Genomic DNA, 17,860 nt, shown 5'->3' with positions numbered 1-17,860 from the left:
TTTAAATATCTTTTAAATAAGTAAATATACAATATATATTTAATAATTATTTTCAGCATATTCCGCACAAAAAAACTTATTACTATATTTGTCTCGGTGCTTTGATACAGACAATACATATGCAAATTGAAAATAAATATAATCAAAATAATAATTTAATTAACTCTGAATATAGAAAAAATCTTTATAAATGGCTACTTCAATATAAAAATGAGGAATTATTTGTAAATAATTTCTTAAAATCATTTGTTATATCTGTAGCTTTATTTGCAGTGGGTATAAAACTTACTAATGAATTAGTTGCCTGGAGAATAATTTAAAATGTAATATTTTAAGTTTGGAAAAAATTTTAAATAATGCAACAAAATCATTTTATATATTTATTCGTTTTTAACATTAAATTTAATTTGTACAATGTAGCATTTAAAATATATGAACTAGTATAATTTATCTATTCTCTCTAAAATTAATATTTAATTTAATAACATATAAATTATAATTATGCAATTATTTTATTAGACTATTTTTAATTATTAAATATTAAATAATTTTATTATAATATGAAATATCATATATATATATATATTATAAATACTTTAAGGCATTTATTGGTAAAATAACATTTAAAAGATTAAGATTTTAATTTCTTTAAACATTTTTTTTATCTTCAGCTATACTTAAAATTTTATTATCACTTTCATTGTCAAAATTTTCTAAATGTCCCGTTTTTATTTCATTTTTATCTTTTGTAATTTGTCCATTTTCATCACTTGAATGTCCACTATCGTTTGATAACAATTCTGCATTTTTAATTATTCCAATAGATATTTTTTCATCTTCATCACTTTCATCAGAACTATCTAATTCATCTGAATCAATATCTATATCTAATAAAATTTTCTTTTTATTTGGTTTAAATTCTTCATCATATTTTCTTTTTATTCCAGAAGTAGAAGCTTTAAAGCCTTCTTCAACTGCATCTCCAACTCTTTCTGTAAGAACTGACCTTTCACGTTCGTAGGTTTGATCTTTAAATTCATGTCTAGGTTCAGCACATAATCTTTCCAATTTTTTCTTTTTACGTTCTGCGGCTTCCTCTTCTCGTTTTCCTTGTTTTTCGATCCAAGCTTTTAACCTTTTTTCTTCATTAATATCGCGAAGTCTACGTCCACTTAAATCTCTACAAGCTTCACGATTTGTAGTTTTTTCAATCTGTGCACCAATTGCTCGTAACATAGAACCAAATCCTCCTTTTCCACCAAATAATCGTGGTACAATAGAAATATAACCATTATAGCAAATGGCATTTTCATGAATGAGCTTTCCATTATATATAATGTAAAAGTTTTCCTGCAATAAGTTTTATGTAAACTATCATTAAAGAATTTTTTCTTTATTAAAGAAATTATATTAAATATAATTAGGTTAAATGATCGCATACCGTTAATCCTTCAATGTAATCATATAATTCTTGAATTTTAAATGGAGTTTCGACAGTAAGAATTTGTTTCACCCCAGAAGCAGTACTTATTTGTACATTTAACATCTTTATTTAATAATGTAATTTAAAATTATTTATTATTTTAATCTTACACATACGATAACTTCGCGTCAAATAATATTTAATAGAAAATGGCGGCATATATATATATAACCATGTATATAACCATGTATATAACCATGAATCATATATATAAATGAATTAACGTTCCGATATTTGTAGAATGCAGCGCCTCTCAACATTAAAGCAACGAAACACTCATTGGTTATATATATATACTGTATAATAATATATGTACAATAATTTTTATGCGTATTTAAATTACAAGTATCTTGAAATCTATTGAACATAAAACAAAATTAAAAAAGTTTTTTTTTTAATTTATGTTTTGTTTGGGATAATATATTCTTGAAGCTTTATACAATGCATAGGAACATTATTATTACATAAATTTTCTTGTTAGAAAATTCTTAGAATTAAAAAATAAATTAAACAAACTATTTTAATCTCCTTGTGAAATAGGTGATCCACGATCACGTTTGGAACCTTTGCCTTTGCCTTTCGATTTTGTTTCTCGTTTTCTACTTATTGAAGATGTTGATGTAGTAGATGTAGAATCTGCTGGACTCGAATGACTTGATTCTTCGCGATCCCAACGCGCTAATGCTTCTCTTAAGTTTTGCCCATCTCCTTCTTCATAAGTATCTACATCAACATGAAGATTATCTTGACTAGGTTGTATGTTATTTCCAGATTCTAAATTTGCTCTCATTTCTTTTCTTTGATCTTCTGTGTGTTGTGGACATCGCATAGATCGTGTACATAATTTTTTTGTATGCTCTGATATTACTCCACAAATTTGAGTCAATAGAATCCTTTTATCTTCCAAGGACATATTTTCATAATTTGATGGGGAATTTTCATTACTACTATGAACATGTTCATTTATAGTTTCACCATTTCTTTGGCTATTTTTTTGTTGCTTTGTTCTTTTAATACCATTACGGTCTTTTCTGCGTTTACGCTTATCATTATTTAAACTCCAATCAACATCATCATCATCATCACTTATAACACCACTGAAATTACTGAGATCTTTTGAATTATTTGCTATACGTCTTGATGCAATTCGCGAACTATTTCGTCCCATACCCATACATTTTTCTAAATGAGTTGCAAAACGACAGGCTGCAACTCCTCTATCACAATTTGGACAATTACATTCCTGGGATTTTTTAACAGGATGTTGACCAAAGACATCCAACCCTGGAGAATCTTCAAAAAAAATATTAAATTAAATAAAAATTATGTAAAAATAATAATTAATTTTTATAACAGAAATATTTTATTTAATAAATAAACATAACCTGATTTAAGAAATTATAATTATTAAAATTTTTAATATCTTTTTATTATTTCACTTACCTACAATAGCATACGATTCGTCATCAGGTATACCTTCTTCTACATCAGAACTACCAGTTTTTGTAGTTCGATGTACATCGAAAACAAATCCCATTAATACCTCATCAAGAAGATCATCATAAATTTCTTTGGTTGCTGATTCCACATTCTCACTTTTACTCATAAATTCTAAAAATCGTCTATTTAATTCTTGAATTCTTTCTTCAGTTACAGACATTTTAAGTGTCGAATAATCATATATTGTAATCTCGTTCTGTTTACAATTTTGAGATGACAGTTTCACTTAACATATGTATGTATTTTTTGTTTGAAATATACTAATCGAATTAAACGTGTTAATTTACTGCGATCGGATTATTATTATTATTAATAGGTATTCTTATAAGAAATTATTTTTTAACATGTGAATATGAAAACTTATTGCAAAGTGATATCTGACATATATACTACTAATGCTATATGACAACCGAAAATGGAATATTTATCTATATTATCTACGGATGTTAAGTAAAATTATAATCACAGATGAAGTATAAAATAGATTTAACATTCAATATATTTTTTATCCTGTAAGAGAGGATATTAAGATATTTTTAGTAATTATTAATTTTTAGTAATTATCAATGTTACTGATGCAAAATAAGATTACATTATTAATGATTAAAACTGGAACTAGAAACTTCAAATAAAATTGCAAATAAAAAAATAAAATAAATATTTTGTTGTAGAATTTAAATTTTATCACTGTCATTAAATGATATTTTGCGTATATTATATTATATTATATCATATATATTATATTTTACAAAATCGTTAAGATAAGTCCTAGAAATAAATTGTAATACAGGAAAATGTAATCTCTATTCTTTTTACATTAATGATCAAAGTGTATTTTATAATTTTGAAAAAGAAATGATGAAAGTTCAATTGAACGTACATCGTGTAAGTTATTTAAAGTTGTAAATCAAGAACAAAGACAACAAATCAGCGCCATCTCTCAAATGAAATTAATATAAACAAGAAAAGCAAATAATAAAAAGAAAACAGAAATAAAGAATTGATCATTAGTGCCATCTTTTGAGATATTTTTGAAGAAATTGACATTTAAGAAATGACGCTATTTTCTTATTCTATCTCTATCTTTCTCTTATTATTTGCTTTTCTTCTATATTATTTTTATTTGCAACATTCTAGAGATGGCGCTGATTCGCCAATTTTTATTTTATCTTTAACTTTATTCGTTTTTCTTGTTTATATACACATACACATGTATCTTATGTGTACTATCACATTACAAGCGGGAAAAGTAATAAATGGGAATATGTGTTTATATTGTAAATATGATAAAAAATTAAATAAAATTAATTAAAAATTATATTAATATAAATTATAATAATTTTCAAGTGTAAATATGGCTACAAATGATGTAGAAATGAATAAGGAAAAGAATAATTTCTTAGCTGCGTATCATATTTTAAAATTTTCAAAAAATAATAAAGATGATACGGAAATTGTAGACATAGAAAGAAGATGTTTTGCTATGAAATATTTAACAGCAAGACAATAGTAAGTTCTATAAAATTTTTCATGAGTATAAATAATTTATAAAAGATATTATTTAAACAAATAAATAGATAAATTATTTCTTAAAGATTTAAATAATATATAATAATAATATATATATAATATATATATATATATTATATATATATTATAATTAATATTATATAATATTATATAATATATATAAATAAACGAATCATTTTTTATTTATTTTATAGCGAATCAGAAGATATGGCAGCTTGTTTACTTCAAAGAAGCTTAGAAGATTATCAAGATTTAATGGAAAATAAAAATGGTATAAATAATTATTGGAAACAATTTAAATTACAAACATCAAAAATCAATAATAATCCTCAAAAATGGAAATCAGGTTTGTATGATATAGATACAGCATTAAGTTTTATAAGACCTTTATCTTGTCAAGACAATGCAAAGAATACTTTGTCATGTCATGGAAGATTATTTAATAATAGACATATAGAAAATATTATAAATACATGGAAAAATAAAGAAATTGTAATACGAAACAGAAAAGTTAGTATTCCAACAAAACAAAATTTTAGTCAATCTTTAAATACAAATTCTAAGGGAAAAATTGAAAATAATATGTATTTTGAAGAACAGAAGTCTTCATTTTCATCCAATAATTCTGTAGATGAAAATATTAGTGCACAAATAAGTTTTAATAAACAATCTAAATTTCATTCTATAAATCAAAAAAATCAGAATTATGTCCAGCAAAGATCTATTAAGTATGAGCCTGAATCACATTTTAAATTTGAAAAAGAAGATTCATCTAAAACATATAAAAATAATCATGAATCATTGAATTTTTATAGAAATCATATGAAATCAAAGTCACAAATGTCTGTTCAACATAATGAAGAAGATTTTAATATTGCAAAACCTAAAATAAACTTTTTCAAAACGGCTAGAGATGAACTAAATGTGCAAATGAAAACTAATAAATCAATGCAAAAAAAAACTTTAGGTGGAAAAGTATCAGTTAATTCTCAATTTGTTTGTCCTTTTAAGCGAGAAAAAGAAAAAATTCTGGAAAACATGTACAATAATGAAATTGACACAATGGAAGTAGAAGATGAAAGGTTAAAAAATGTAGAACCAAAAATGGTTGAACTAATAAAGAATGAGATAATGGATTCAAAGACAACTATTTGTTGGGATGATATAGCTGGTTTAGAATATGCCAAAAAAATCATAAAAGAAGTAGTTGTATATCCTATGTTAAGACCTGATATTTTTACTGGTTTACGAAGGCCTCCAAAGGGAATTTTATTGTTTGGTCCTCCAGGTACAGGAAAAACACTTATAGGAAAATGTATAGCATCACAAAGTAAATCAACTTTTTTTTCAATATCTGCTAGCTCTTTAACATCAAAATGGATAGGAGAAGGAGAAAAAATGGTTAGAGCGTTATTTGCTGTTGCTAGAGTTTATCAGCCATCAGTAATTTTTGTGGATGAAATAGATTCATTGCTTACTCAAAGATCTGAAACCGAACACGAAAGTTCTAGAAGATTAAAAACTGAGTTCTTAGTACAATTGGATGGAGCTGCTACTGCTGATGAAGACCGCATTTTAATTGTAGGAGCAACAAATAGACCACATGAATTAGATGAGGCAGCACGTAGACGACTCGTTAAAAGACTCTATGTTCCTCTACCAGAATTTCAAGCTCGTAAACAAATTATAAATAATTTATTAATAACTATTTCACATAATCTTAATGAAGAAGATATAAATAATATAGCTGAACAATCAAAAGGATATTCTGGAGCTGATATGTCAAATTTATGTAAAGAAGCTAGCATGGGACCAATTAGAAGCATTCCATTTAGTCAATTAGAAAATATAAAAAAAGAAGATGTCAGGCAGGTAACAATTGATGATTTCAAGGAAGCCTTAATACATGTTCGTTCTAGTGTATCAGAATCAAGTCTAACAACTTATGTTGAATGGGACGCTATATATGGAACTGGGACAGCACTAAATTACAAAACATAATTCATGTTTTTATCAAAATTAATATCAAAATATATTTTTGTATCAGAAATTTTTTTAACAAAAATACTTATTAAAGATATTAATACAATCAATAACTTTCCAATTTTTCAATAAAGAACTTAGACTTTTATGTATTATAAATACGTATTATAAATAAATTTGATTTGCGAAAAATTTTACATTATTTTTCATATTTTTATATTAAATTATATATCAAACAAAATTAACAATATAAATTTTATTGCTATAACCAATAATTAAATATTCTTCAATGCAGACCATTATATTTAATGAAATAACAGCTGTGGAACCAAGACTCAACTTTTTTGAATTAAGAATATCAAAATTAATTGCTTCAAAATCGTCTATATAATATATATGTACATTTCCTAAAAAAAAATTTAAAAAATATAAAAGAAATTACTAAAAATTTATGAAAAGATTACCTGAATTTAATCCTAAAATAAGTATATGACCATATACTAAAATTGCTGTAGGTTCACCATGTAAAATAGGAAATAGATTGTGAATTTTCCATTCTTTTCCTTCTATTAGAAAACCCAAATATCCATATTCTATAATTTTTACATTATTAAAATATTTTATTAATTTTATATAATTATATCTATTTAATATAATTGATTTCTTACCTGTAATACAGGCAATTATATTTGGTTTAAATGTATAATATTGACGAATTTTAATATTTGGTGGCTGAATATATGTAAGAGTATAATTTTTTTTTTCCAGATTTTTTTCATCTAGTTTTAAATTTACATAATATCCTCTTTCCGTATAAAAAAGTACCTAAGTTGTAACATTTTAATATAAATGATAAAATTACAAATTATAATTTTTTTATAATTTTTTCATTATTATTACTTTATTATTATCTGCACCCATAGTAATTATACTATCTGAACCAAATTGAAATATTGTTTTTGGTATTGATCCTTCAATACTTATTATGTTATGCATAGCAGTATAGCAATAACTGTAACTTGTGCTATTAAATATTTATTATTCATTAATGATTAAATTAATTATTTTAATTATAGTTTTCTTTTAAATCATACCAAATTAATTATAGTTTTCCTTTAAATCATACCAAATTAACTTTCCATGTGTTTTATTAATTATCTTCAATGTATTCATATCCCAAAAGTTTACATGATTATTTATAGAACAAGATATACAAATGATATTTGTTTCTATGAAATATAAGTAATTGATTAAAAGTTTCTATCAAATTTATTTTTTAAAATTTGTAATTACCATCTCTGCAAAATTGTATACTTTTTATGTACTCCATATGATCAATTATATACTTTACATTTGCATTTAAATTGCAAATATTATAAAAATAAATAAATCCTTCAGATGTTCCTACTGCTAAAAAACTTTCTAAAAGATATTAGTTATAAAAATTAAACATTTAAATTTTAAAATAAGATTTTAATTTTAAAATTAAAATTAAATTAACAATTTAATATTGTCAACATATTACCTGATGTATCTATACAAGTAATATATTCTAAAGGATGATTTTTTAAGTCTGGTTCAATGCATGTAATTTGTGTATTACATTTTATCATATTTTTGCATTTAATCCACAATTTATACATAGCCATCCAAAATTTAGCATCATGTTTTTCATGAAAATTAGTATGAAATTTATTTGGATTTAATGTTTCACATAAAATAGTCCAATAATGTTCAGGAATTTTATTTTTGCATAATTTATACCATAAAGTACTTTCCTATATATAGAAGAATAATTAAAAAATTAAATAAATTTATAATTATATAATTAATTATATATAATATTTAATAATATATAATATTTAATACATATTATAGATTAAACATTTATAACAATGTATATATGTATTACACAAATATACATTTAGACATTCAATAAATAAATTAAAATTGTAATAAAAGTTATATATATTATATTATTATATATTATTTACCTGTAACATTTTATCAATAATTTCCTTCCAACATTTACAAATTATTTTCAAATGTGTAAGTGATACAGGATCTATGTATGTAAATATATGTTCCCATATTTCTACAGAGAAAATCATTATCGTATTTTGTTTTAATCAAACAAATCAAACACATCTAAATAAAATGTGTATGTATAAGATATTCGGATTATTATATATTTCCGGTCTATAAGTTCTATAAATATATCTTTTTTGTTTTTGATTATTATCTATTTCCGATGTAACATTGTTGCATCTGAAACAATTTTGAAAATTTTTGAAATAATTGTTTTATTAAAAAAAATATATAAAATTAATAATTTTATTTAAATTATTATATTTAGCTCTTCAAAAATTATAATTAAATTTATTTGAAAACTTTTATAAATTTATAAGAATCATTTTATTTTGGAAATAACAGAATTTATATTGTAATATATATATATATATATATATATATAAATTTCGTAACATAATAAGAAAGATATTCCAAATTCTTTATAAGATTTACCAGGAAAATAAAAAAAAAGGTCAAGAGCATTTATTATTAGACGAAATCAATAAATATTAAATTACAGTTTAAAGAGGACCACTTATTCCAAAAAGTTTTTATTGGCTAAGACGTGATACGATATAAAGAATATGGATTTGACATTAAGTCAGAAGTTTTGCTTACCTCGACACGTGTATGGATGAATGGAATCTCTAACCTTGAAAATTTGAAACAATCTTATTTCTACACGAATAATTGTTGCATACTATTTTGTGTATTAATTGCAAAATGACTGATCAAGGTAATAAGAAATAATATTTTTTAATTTATATTTGTTAATATATATGACATAAAATAAATAAATATTTATAATTATGTCATATATTGTATTATATTAAATTTTTATTTTACATATTTATTTAATTTAAAAATAAATTATAAAATTACATAAATATTTTAAAATTTATTCAATAATTTTATAAATAATAAAATAAATCTATTTATTGATATTATTGATATTATATTATAAATTTTTATTAACATTTAATATTTAATACAAAAAATATTTTATAAAATTAATTTCTTTTAATATTTTTCATTCTTTAGCCATTTCTTCAAAATGTGATTATAATTGTGAAATGGATGAAACAAGTGATGATGATAGTGGTGATAATTGGGATGAAATAACGGAAGATTTTGAATCTATACCGTGCCTTTTTTGTAATGAAATATATAATAATTTTTCTATGGCATTAGAACATCTTGTAGCTTCACATAGATTTGACTTAAAAAGTTTCATAATCAAACATTCATTAGATACTTATTCATATATTAAATTAATTAATTTTATTAGACATAAAAATGTTTTATCTGACCAATTAAATGCATTAAACATAAAAACATGGGAAAGCGAAGAATATTTAAGACCTGTTATAGAAGATGATCCTTGGTTAATGTTTGGTAAGTAGAAATATAAATAAATTTAATAAAAATAATTTTTATAAATTAATAATTTTTTTATTATTTTTATATATAAATTTTACTATTTATATTATATATAAATTTTATTATGTATAAAGATATTGAAGATATGGAAGAAAAAACAACAAAACCTATTGCATATACAGTAAATTCAGAGAATGGTTGTGTTACATTATCTGAAGCACATTTTGCTGAATTACAAAGAACAATACAAACACTTAGAGCACAATTAGAACAACGTGAATTAGCATGTTTTTTAGCAAAACAGGTATTTATAACAAAATTTGATATTTGTATATTAAATATAATAGATATAAAATCATATATAATTCTAGCAAATAGATGAAATGACAGAGAAAGCACAGAAATTGGTCCTAGATAGTGATTTAGATGAAAATACTTTTAGTTCTTCTAGAAATTCTAATTGTAATATTGATAAAGGTTATTTTAATACATATAGTCATTTTGCTATACATCATGAGATGTTAACAGTAAGTATATCGATTTTATTTTTTTAATATATGTACATAAAATGTACAATTTTTTTTAATAATAACTATAATTTTTTTATAGGACAAAGTACGAACAGAAAGTTACAGAGATGCATTATTAACAAATGCGAATAGATTTAATAATTGTGTGATATTAGATGTTGGTTGTGGAACTGGCATTTTATCTATGTTTGCAGCAAAAACTGGATGTCGTAAAGTAATTAGTGTTGATCAATCAGATGTAATATACCATGCTATAGATATAGTGAGGTAAATAAAATATTTATATGAGAATATAAATATACCTATGAAAATAATATTTTTAATATCAATTTAACAATATTCTTTCTAATGTAATATAGAGAGAACAATTTAAGTGATATTATTACTATAAAAAAAGGACGATTGGAAGACATTAATCTTGATGAAGATAAAGTAGATGCAATTGTATCTGAATGGATGGGATATTTTCTTCTATTTGAGGGTATGTTAGATACCGTGATATATGCAAGAGATAATTATTTAACTCCTGGTGGAATACTTCTTCCTAATAAATGTACACTTAGTATTGTAGGAAGTGGAGATACAAGTATGTATTTTTTGCATAATAGAATTATAATATCTTCGATTTGTATATTTTATTCATTATTTTTTAAATAAAAAATTAAATTTTGAATTTTCATAAATTTTTATAGGAAGATACGTCGAACTTATTGATTATTGGTCTAATGTGTATGGTTTTAAAATGAGTTGTATGAAAGCCGAAGTTGTACGTGAACCAAGCATAGAAATTTGTAATGCTGAGGAATTAATAACTAGCATTGTAGAAATTCAAGCATTCGATTTGTATAAAGTAACGAAAGATTGTGTAAATTTTTCGTCACCTTTTGAATTCAAAGTAAAAAAGACTGGATCATTGACTGCAATTGTTGGTTATTTTGATATTTTTTTTGATTTGGACAATCCAGTACATTTTAGTACAGGACCTTATTCGCCTCCAACACATTGGAAACAAACAGTATTTTCATTGAGCGAACCTATTAGCATTACCGAAGGTAAATAAAATAAAAATTAAACTACAAATTATTAATTATTATATAAATATAAATAAATATAAAAATTTTTTTATAGGAGAAATTTTATGCGGTAAATTAATCTGTCGTAGACATGTTAGAGATATTCGAGGACTTATGATTACAATTCAGATTAAGAATATCAGTCAAGTTTATTATTTAGAATAAGTAATCAATATTCATTTTAAAGTCCATTTAATAGATATAAGTGCCAAAAGAAAAAAAAATAAGACAAAAAGAAACAAATAAATACATAGGGTCCAGCTTGCTATAAAACTATTAACGATTATTGTTAAAAGTAATAATAGATGGAATACAGTTTAAAAAAATAGGAGAAATCGTTCGATATGCTATTTTTTATGATATTGTGATTTATATTTTAAATTCTTTTAAAATTATATAAATCATATAATTTCGTACATATTAAAAGTTTTAATTCCTGCAATAATGAAAATAAATATGAAGTCTTTGTAGAATTTTTAATATTATTATGTTATATTTTTTATATATATATATAAACCAAAGATCACATTTGATTGTTTCTGTAAGTTATCTTACATAAATACATTCTTATCAATATCAATATGAATATCAAACACAGCCGCTAATGCGTACTTTAAAGTAGAAATTATTTACGATTTGTGCCTTTTTGATAATTGCTGACGTTATACATAATTGATTATAAAATTAACGTTTTATGTAGTTTCAAAAGTGATATGTCAGCTTTTCCAATTAAAATTATAAAAATAATTTTCAAATAGTAGTAACAAAAATATTTAAGTATATACCTCCTGGTTGCATAAATATTTCGTTTGAGTAATATTTCTTTAAATGCATATATTTAAAAATGATTAAGTTAATAACTGCAATTATTCTTATTACTATACATATATTTATTATACAAACAACGATTTCAAATTCGCTCAAATTAGATATAATCCAATAGTATACAAATAATTTTAAAGAATTAAAAAAAAAAAATGCATGCTTGTTACTGGCATATCTTCTTCCGTCGCGGTATTATATATCTTGAAGTTTAATATTTAATAGTTATTAATCATTAATCAAATCGTCCAGAATTTTTTAAAAATATAAATATATTTGCCAGCTTTCTTGCATGTGCTATAGAATAAGTATCCACACCTAATAATTAATCATTAACGAAACTAAAAAATTAATTAATATAAATTGAAATTCGTTTTTTTATCTTAATTCATAATTCATAAAGAAAATAATATAATTACTTTTTCTGGGATTCCTTTAAAATTATTTTAGGAAAAAAATTTAATGATGATCTATTGTTTAAGAATTCATAATTTAGTTTCCTTTTTTGAAATTGGCCTGCATCTTATTTATAATTCAGGTCCAATTTAAAAAGTACTTATGCTTCCAGATTAAGGTAATACACAACTCTGTGATATATAAAAATAAGTAATCATAAATTTATTTGATCATAAGTCAGAGAATTATTGCCTTCCTTAATTATAATATGTATACTTTTTATGTAAAATAAACTATTATGATATATGCTTAAAATCAAATAAATTGAAAAACAATCTTATGAGACTAAATTAATTCGTACTCACATTTCGCCTATCACGTATTTTCATAATCAATCGTACGTATAAAAATGTGAAAAATCTCGACATTTTTATTCATTCATACCTTTCTTTAGATTATTTAAATCTAATCAGTATATATTATCTATAATACTAGATCCATTTTTTCTTAGTCTTTTATAATTATCGATATTTTAAACGCTTCATTTTAAATCACTTCATTTCACTATCAAAATACTTCAATTTCTTATCTGGTATCAAAAATACATTTACAGATCTATACAAAAAGAATTATTTTTTTTTTAAATTTTATAACATATCTCGTGTACAATATTCATAATAGAACATAAAAATTACTCTTACTTTTTGTACATTTTTTACAAAAAATGAAATCCTAAATTTTTAACGCCGAAAGTTCGGATTGTCAGTTTGCCAACCTTTTGCATTTGGTCCAAATTGATAAACTAATCTTTTACCAAGTACGGGTTGAAAGATTTTACTTTTATAATAATACCTGAAAAAATTGTTTATGTGAAAATCTCATGTTCTATTATTAAATTAAATGTTACATAAATATTTAAAAAATTACCTCATTGCTCGGCTTAATTTTTCATATGTCATTTTTGTATTTCCTTTTCTTGAACCCCATCGTTTTGCGACTTCGTCGCTTTTAACAAATCGAAATTTTGCCTGAGAATAATCTTCCCAACAGATTAAACTTGGACATGTTTCGCGATTACGTAACAAGTCTCTAATGAATTCCCAAAGCTTTCCTTGGCTGGTAGCTATATAAATATCATTACATATATTAATATTATTAAATTAAAAAATATTTCATACAATACTTACAATTTTTTTTTGGTTTTAATATTCTTGGTCTACCCGGCGATCGTTTAGTAGTGGAAACGTCAATACTATTATTATCTGATTCTGCATCTATAAAAATAAAAAATTTAAATAATCTATTATAAAAAAAATTATATTTAACAATTCAAAGGATTCATACCTGATGTATTGCTGGAATTAATTCGCGTATATTCGTCCTCGAAATGAGGATGAATGGTATCAAGTGGTGAAACTACAATTATACAAATTCTTTTTAATAATTATATCTTATATTTATATAATGTTTTTTAAATAAATAATTAAAATACAAAAAAAATAATATTTCATATATATAATTTATAATTAATATAATTTGATGTTTATAAGTGTTTAATATTTTTATTATCGATATTTGCGTAATAATTATATACATACATACATAAGGTATGCATACGTACACATATGTTGAGGAGGGAGTAAGTCATAGAGCTTATCTCCGTATGTGGGATCGTGAGCCTTAAAATCGTCTTTAGTGAAGGTGATCAATTCGTTTCCTGGTACCGCAAGACTATGTTGAATTAGACTATATGGTTGTCCAATTGTAGATGCTGCAGTCATCAACCAATTTATTGTTTCCTCTTGACACCAGTTTTTAGTAGGTTTGTATAACCAGCCGGTACCATCGATCTCATTATTTTCATCACCTAGATCATATAACAAAACAAAAACATACGGTTAAAGATAAAGAATACACGTATTGAAATATATAATCTCTTATAACAATAAAAGAGAATCACATTAAATAGTATTATAACAAACTATTGGAAATATATAATACTGGTCAAACAAAATAATTCTTTTTATCAATTACCAAAATAAAATTTTTTTCGGACAGGTTCATAACTACGTGTAGCATTAGTTTTTAATGTGACCAGAGTGTCCATATCCAGTACAGAATGATCATCGTCTTCGTTTGGATAAAAAAGCGAAGGATATACCTGCAAATATAACGTATTACATGACAAGTAAATCCGAAATGAAATCGAATTTCTGCGTTAATGACTTTGTTGGTGTCTTTAAGCGTCTCATCTTTTTTTATCAAAGACTAAAAAAAAACGAGATCACGACAATCTTGTTTTCTCAGACTGGCTTATATGCATGCTCAATGAAAATACATATTTTATATTTACATCTTGATCCTTAATGCAATATCTGTGTTGAATGGATATTAATAATTTATAATAAGTAACCACAGGCCATTGTTTCAAATTATTCATTATTCTTTTTTTAAATACTATGTGTTTTGAACATACATTATAATCAAGCATATGGTAAATGATAATTTTTTATTATAAATAATATTTTAAATTAATATTGTAAATTATGTACAATAGTGTAGTCCAATCACAATTAAATCAATAATTTATCATAATTTAATTAATATAAATGATAATTGTATTTTATTTACAGATATTATATTATATTATATATTTATAAATTTTTTCCCATGACATATCTTTATTATACTTTTTTCTATTTCTTGAATATTCGATTCAAAAAAAATATTGTTGCACATATTACTTAAAATTTTTAGACTGTTTATTATTTTTTTGAAAGATTGTTTCAAAAATTTTATATCGATCGTCTTATTCAATCATGAATTGTAATTAATTATATCAATGTTTATGCAACTATTTTCTGTGTCAATAAAAACTGATACGATATCGTCAGAAATATTATTTCGTAAAATCGACATTTTATTGCTTTCACAAATCATTTCGTTAAATCTACAATCTGTTTATTTCGTACCAAAGTGTGAATACTTATTGAATATAGACACTCGAGTTTTATTTTTTGTGTAAAATAATTCTTAAAAAAAAAAAAAAATAAAAATTATTTAAAAATCATTAATCATTTAACGTATATCTAAACATTTTTTGCATTTTAAATTCCTTTAGCATTCTTTTTGTTTAATACGTTAAATATATAAATATTTATACACGTATACGTATATACACGTGTATTTAAAATGTCTCGTAATTCATGGTACAAATGGAGTCAGGGACGTTCTATGGCTTAAAATAAGACGAAAATCAACAATAATAAAATTATATTTGATGCATCGTTTTCGAAAAAAAAATATCATTTGAAAATCAGTCAAGTATAGATTTATTTAGCTAATTTCTTATATAATGATAAATTATTTTATGAAAATTGTAAAATAAAATTTCTTTGTAATTTTAAGATATCATTTCCGAGGAAATCGAATTTGAAAATTCATTAAGTGATTAATTATATACTAAACATGTTCTAATAGAATATTCTTAAAAATAAAGTCTTAACAAGAAAATATTATTTTATACTTATTTTCATATTTTCATAAAATATCATATCTATTAGTATTAAAACTATTCAGTTGAAAATCGATCATATATTATTTAATAAATTTTTAAATTTGATTTCTTTAGAATTCTAATATTTTATTATTGTCTTAATATTTGTCTTATTTTAGACCGTAAAATCTAATATTATATTTAATTAAGTATCGAAAATTAACATTATAATTCTTTAATTTTTTATCTCAATTTCAAAATATTTAAGAAGCTATCTTTTATAAGTATAAATTTATGAATCAATTTAAAGAATTTTATAAAATATCTAATAATTGTGCGCTTCTCTTATGCAAATATCAAATAAAAATATATATAAAAATATATAACTTAAAAAGTTTATTAAAGAATACCAAAGTCGTATGTATAGCAATGAAAAACTTTTTTATTGATAACACATGAAACTCGTGTGTTTCTTTTTAGTAGAAAATGCAGAAAACATAGATAAATCAGAATCATATTGAATAAGCAAAAATATTTTATCGAAACGATTTAAATTATTCAAAGTTGAATCTCTTTATCACTATAACTCACATAACTCACCTCCTCCAATGTTTTATTGTAATTATCGAACAGATCCATATTCGAGATTAGTTGATTGTCAAACCAAATTATAACTTTAAATAACTTTTATTTTATTTTCCAATGATATATTTTCTATGATAAATTATTGCGTTTTACGCAAAACTAAACAATAAATGTATGTCATAGCACGTTGTGAATAAATCGCATCACTCGAAAACAGAGAACAAATACACAACGATCAAAAACACCACAACGTGATCTTACGGTGATGTCGCACAACGCGATACTGATCGTCGCCGAAGTGTCTCTTAATTTCTGACGAAGAGACTGGCGTCGCTAGGTCGCGATGTGGTGATGGTAAAGACGTCAGCGGGAGTACCACAGGAACGGATAGCGCGGAAGAGCAGGTTTCAACGGGGATTTCCCGCTCTTTGAAACTGGCCAATCACTGGCGTCTCGTTTCACGCAAGCTGACGCAATAATTGCGGATACACTCCATTGGCGGCGGTCTTCAAGATTCAAAGAATCTGAGACGAAGTCAAAAACAGTTAATTTGACACCTGAGTGACTTTTTTTTTATTTTGTATATATCTAACAAGATCAATCGATTCAATCAATTTGTTGTTTTCGATTATATATGAATTATTCTCTTGCATATGAATATTAGATCAAATTTCATTACGAATAATAGAAAAATTATATATAAAAATATTATTTCGAAAATTAATTATATGTGTATTATATAATATCGTATATTATAATATTTTGTTGAAAGAAAAGAAAAAAATTTTTGCATCGTGAAGACAGAATTTTTAATATATACGTATATGTATATATAATTGAAATAGTAGACATATGGCGTAATAATAGACATATGGCGTAATGTATGTATGATATTCAGTACGTATAATACTCATAGGAAATCCCGTCTTAATATTTTATTCAAAATTTTAATCGTAAAATAAATTTAATTTTAAAGAAAAAGAGATATTAAATTTATATTTAAAAGATTTTT

At 23.5% G+C, this 17,860-nt stretch overlaps 6 protein-coding genes across 10 annotated transcripts; 2 read left to right on the top strand and 4 right to left on the bottom strand.

Annotated features, from left to right (window-relative positions):
* Positions 1–637: 637 nt before the first annotated feature.
* On the bottom strand, positions 638–1,646 carry LOC122715251 (replication stress response regulator SDE2). Its single transcript, XM_043937287.1, has 2 exons — positions 1,442–1,646; positions 638–1,350 (listed from the first exon to the last, which is right to left on the bottom strand). The coding sequence occupies exons 1-2, from the start codon at positions 1,544–1,546 to the stop codon at positions 649–651; spliced, it is 807 nt and encodes a 268-aa protein (XP_043793222.1). The 5' UTR covers positions 1,547–1,646; the 3' UTR covers positions 638–648.
* Positions 1,647–1,991: 345 nt separating this feature from the next.
* Positions 1,992–3,359, bottom strand: LOC122715249 (ataxin-7-like protein 3). The gene is made up of 2 exons (XM_043937283.1): positions 2,927–3,359; positions 1,992–2,776 (listed from the first exon to the last, which is right to left on the bottom strand). Exons 1-2 carry the CDS (start codon positions 3,141–3,143, stop codon positions 2,004–2,006), a joined length of 990 nt encoding a protein of 329 aa, XP_043793218.1. The 5' UTR covers positions 3,144–3,359; the 3' UTR covers positions 1,992–2,003.
* Positions 3,360–4,199: 840 nt separating this feature from the next.
* LOC122715245 (fidgetin-like protein 1) lies at positions 4,200–6,635 on the top strand. Of its 2 annotated transcripts, XM_043937279.1 has the most exons (3): positions 4,200–4,492; positions 4,708–5,241; positions 5,329–6,635. In XM_043937279.1, the coding sequence occupies exons 1-3, from the start codon at positions 4,338–4,340 to the stop codon at positions 6,512–6,514; spliced, it is 1,875 nt and encodes a 624-aa protein (XP_043793214.1). In that variant the 5' UTR covers positions 4,200–4,337; the 3' UTR covers positions 6,515–6,635. The 2 variants fall into 2 exon arrangements, with proteins under 2 accessions (XP_043793214.1, XP_043793213.1); XM_043937278.1 differs by having other exon boundaries at positions 4,708–6,635.
* Positions 6,636–6,690: 55 nt separating this feature from the next.
* Positions 6,691–9,161, bottom strand: LOC122715248. Of its 2 annotated transcripts, none has more exons than XM_043937282.1 (9): positions 9,085–9,161; positions 8,491–8,764; positions 8,022–8,274; positions 7,790–7,918; positions 7,623–7,725; positions 7,397–7,520; positions 7,165–7,321; positions 6,961–7,089; positions 6,691–6,903 (listed from the first exon to the last, which is right to left on the bottom strand). In XM_043937282.1, the coding sequence occupies exons 2-9, from the start codon at positions 8,605–8,607 to the stop codon at positions 6,728–6,730; spliced, it is 1,188 nt and encodes a 395-aa protein (XP_043793217.1). In that variant the 5' UTR covers positions 8,608–8,764; positions 9,085–9,161; the 3' UTR covers positions 6,691–6,727. The 2 variants fall into 2 exon arrangements, with proteins under 2 accessions (XP_043793217.1, XP_043793216.1); XM_043937281.1 differs by having other exon boundaries at positions 9,020–9,134.
* LOC122715247 (protein arginine N-methyltransferase 3) lies at positions 9,162–12,330 on the top strand. The gene is made up of 8 exons (XM_043937280.1): positions 9,162–9,302; positions 9,608–9,961; positions 10,081–10,250; positions 10,318–10,473; positions 10,556–10,743; positions 10,836–11,062; positions 11,169–11,528; positions 11,605–12,330. Exons 1-8 carry the CDS (start codon positions 9,290–9,292, stop codon positions 11,712–11,714), a joined length of 1,578 nt encoding a protein of 525 aa, XP_043793215.1. The 5' UTR covers positions 9,162–9,289; the 3' UTR covers positions 11,715–12,330.
* Positions 12,331–12,418: 88 nt separating this feature from the next.
* Positions 12,419–17,187, bottom strand: LOC122715250 (ETS-related transcription factor Elf-5-like). Of its 3 annotated transcripts, XR_006346806.1 has the most exons (9): positions 16,855–17,187; positions 14,802–14,928; positions 14,389–14,634; positions 14,112–14,183; positions 13,955–14,041; positions 13,695–13,890; positions 13,469–13,619; positions 12,791–13,382; positions 12,419–12,712 (listed from the first exon to the last, which is right to left on the bottom strand). XR_006346806.1 is itself a non-coding variant. In XM_043937285.1 (8 exons), exons 1-7 carry the CDS (start codon positions 16,900–16,902, stop codon positions 13,508–13,510), a joined length of 888 nt encoding a protein of 295 aa, XP_043793220.1. In that variant the 5' UTR covers positions 16,903–17,187; the 3' UTR covers positions 12,419–13,382; positions 13,469–13,507. The 3 variants fall into 3 exon arrangements, 2 of the variants coding, with proteins under 2 accessions (XP_043793220.1, XP_043793221.1); XM_043937285.1 differs by having other exon boundaries at positions 12,419–13,382; XM_043937286.1 differs by having other exon boundaries at positions 12,419–13,382; positions 16,864–17,187.
* Positions 17,188–17,860: the final 673 nt, after the last annotated feature.

This window comes from Apis laboriosa, unplaced genomic scaffold (genome assembly GCF_014066325.1).
Source record: "Apis laboriosa isolate Shangri-la unplaced genomic scaffold, ASM1406632v1 scaffold34_cov151, whole genome shotgun sequence".
Taxonomy (NCBI): Eukaryota; Metazoa; Arthropoda; class Insecta; order Hymenoptera; family Apidae; genus Apis; species Apis laboriosa.
This window is presented reverse-complemented; position numbering and strand designations above follow the sequence as displayed.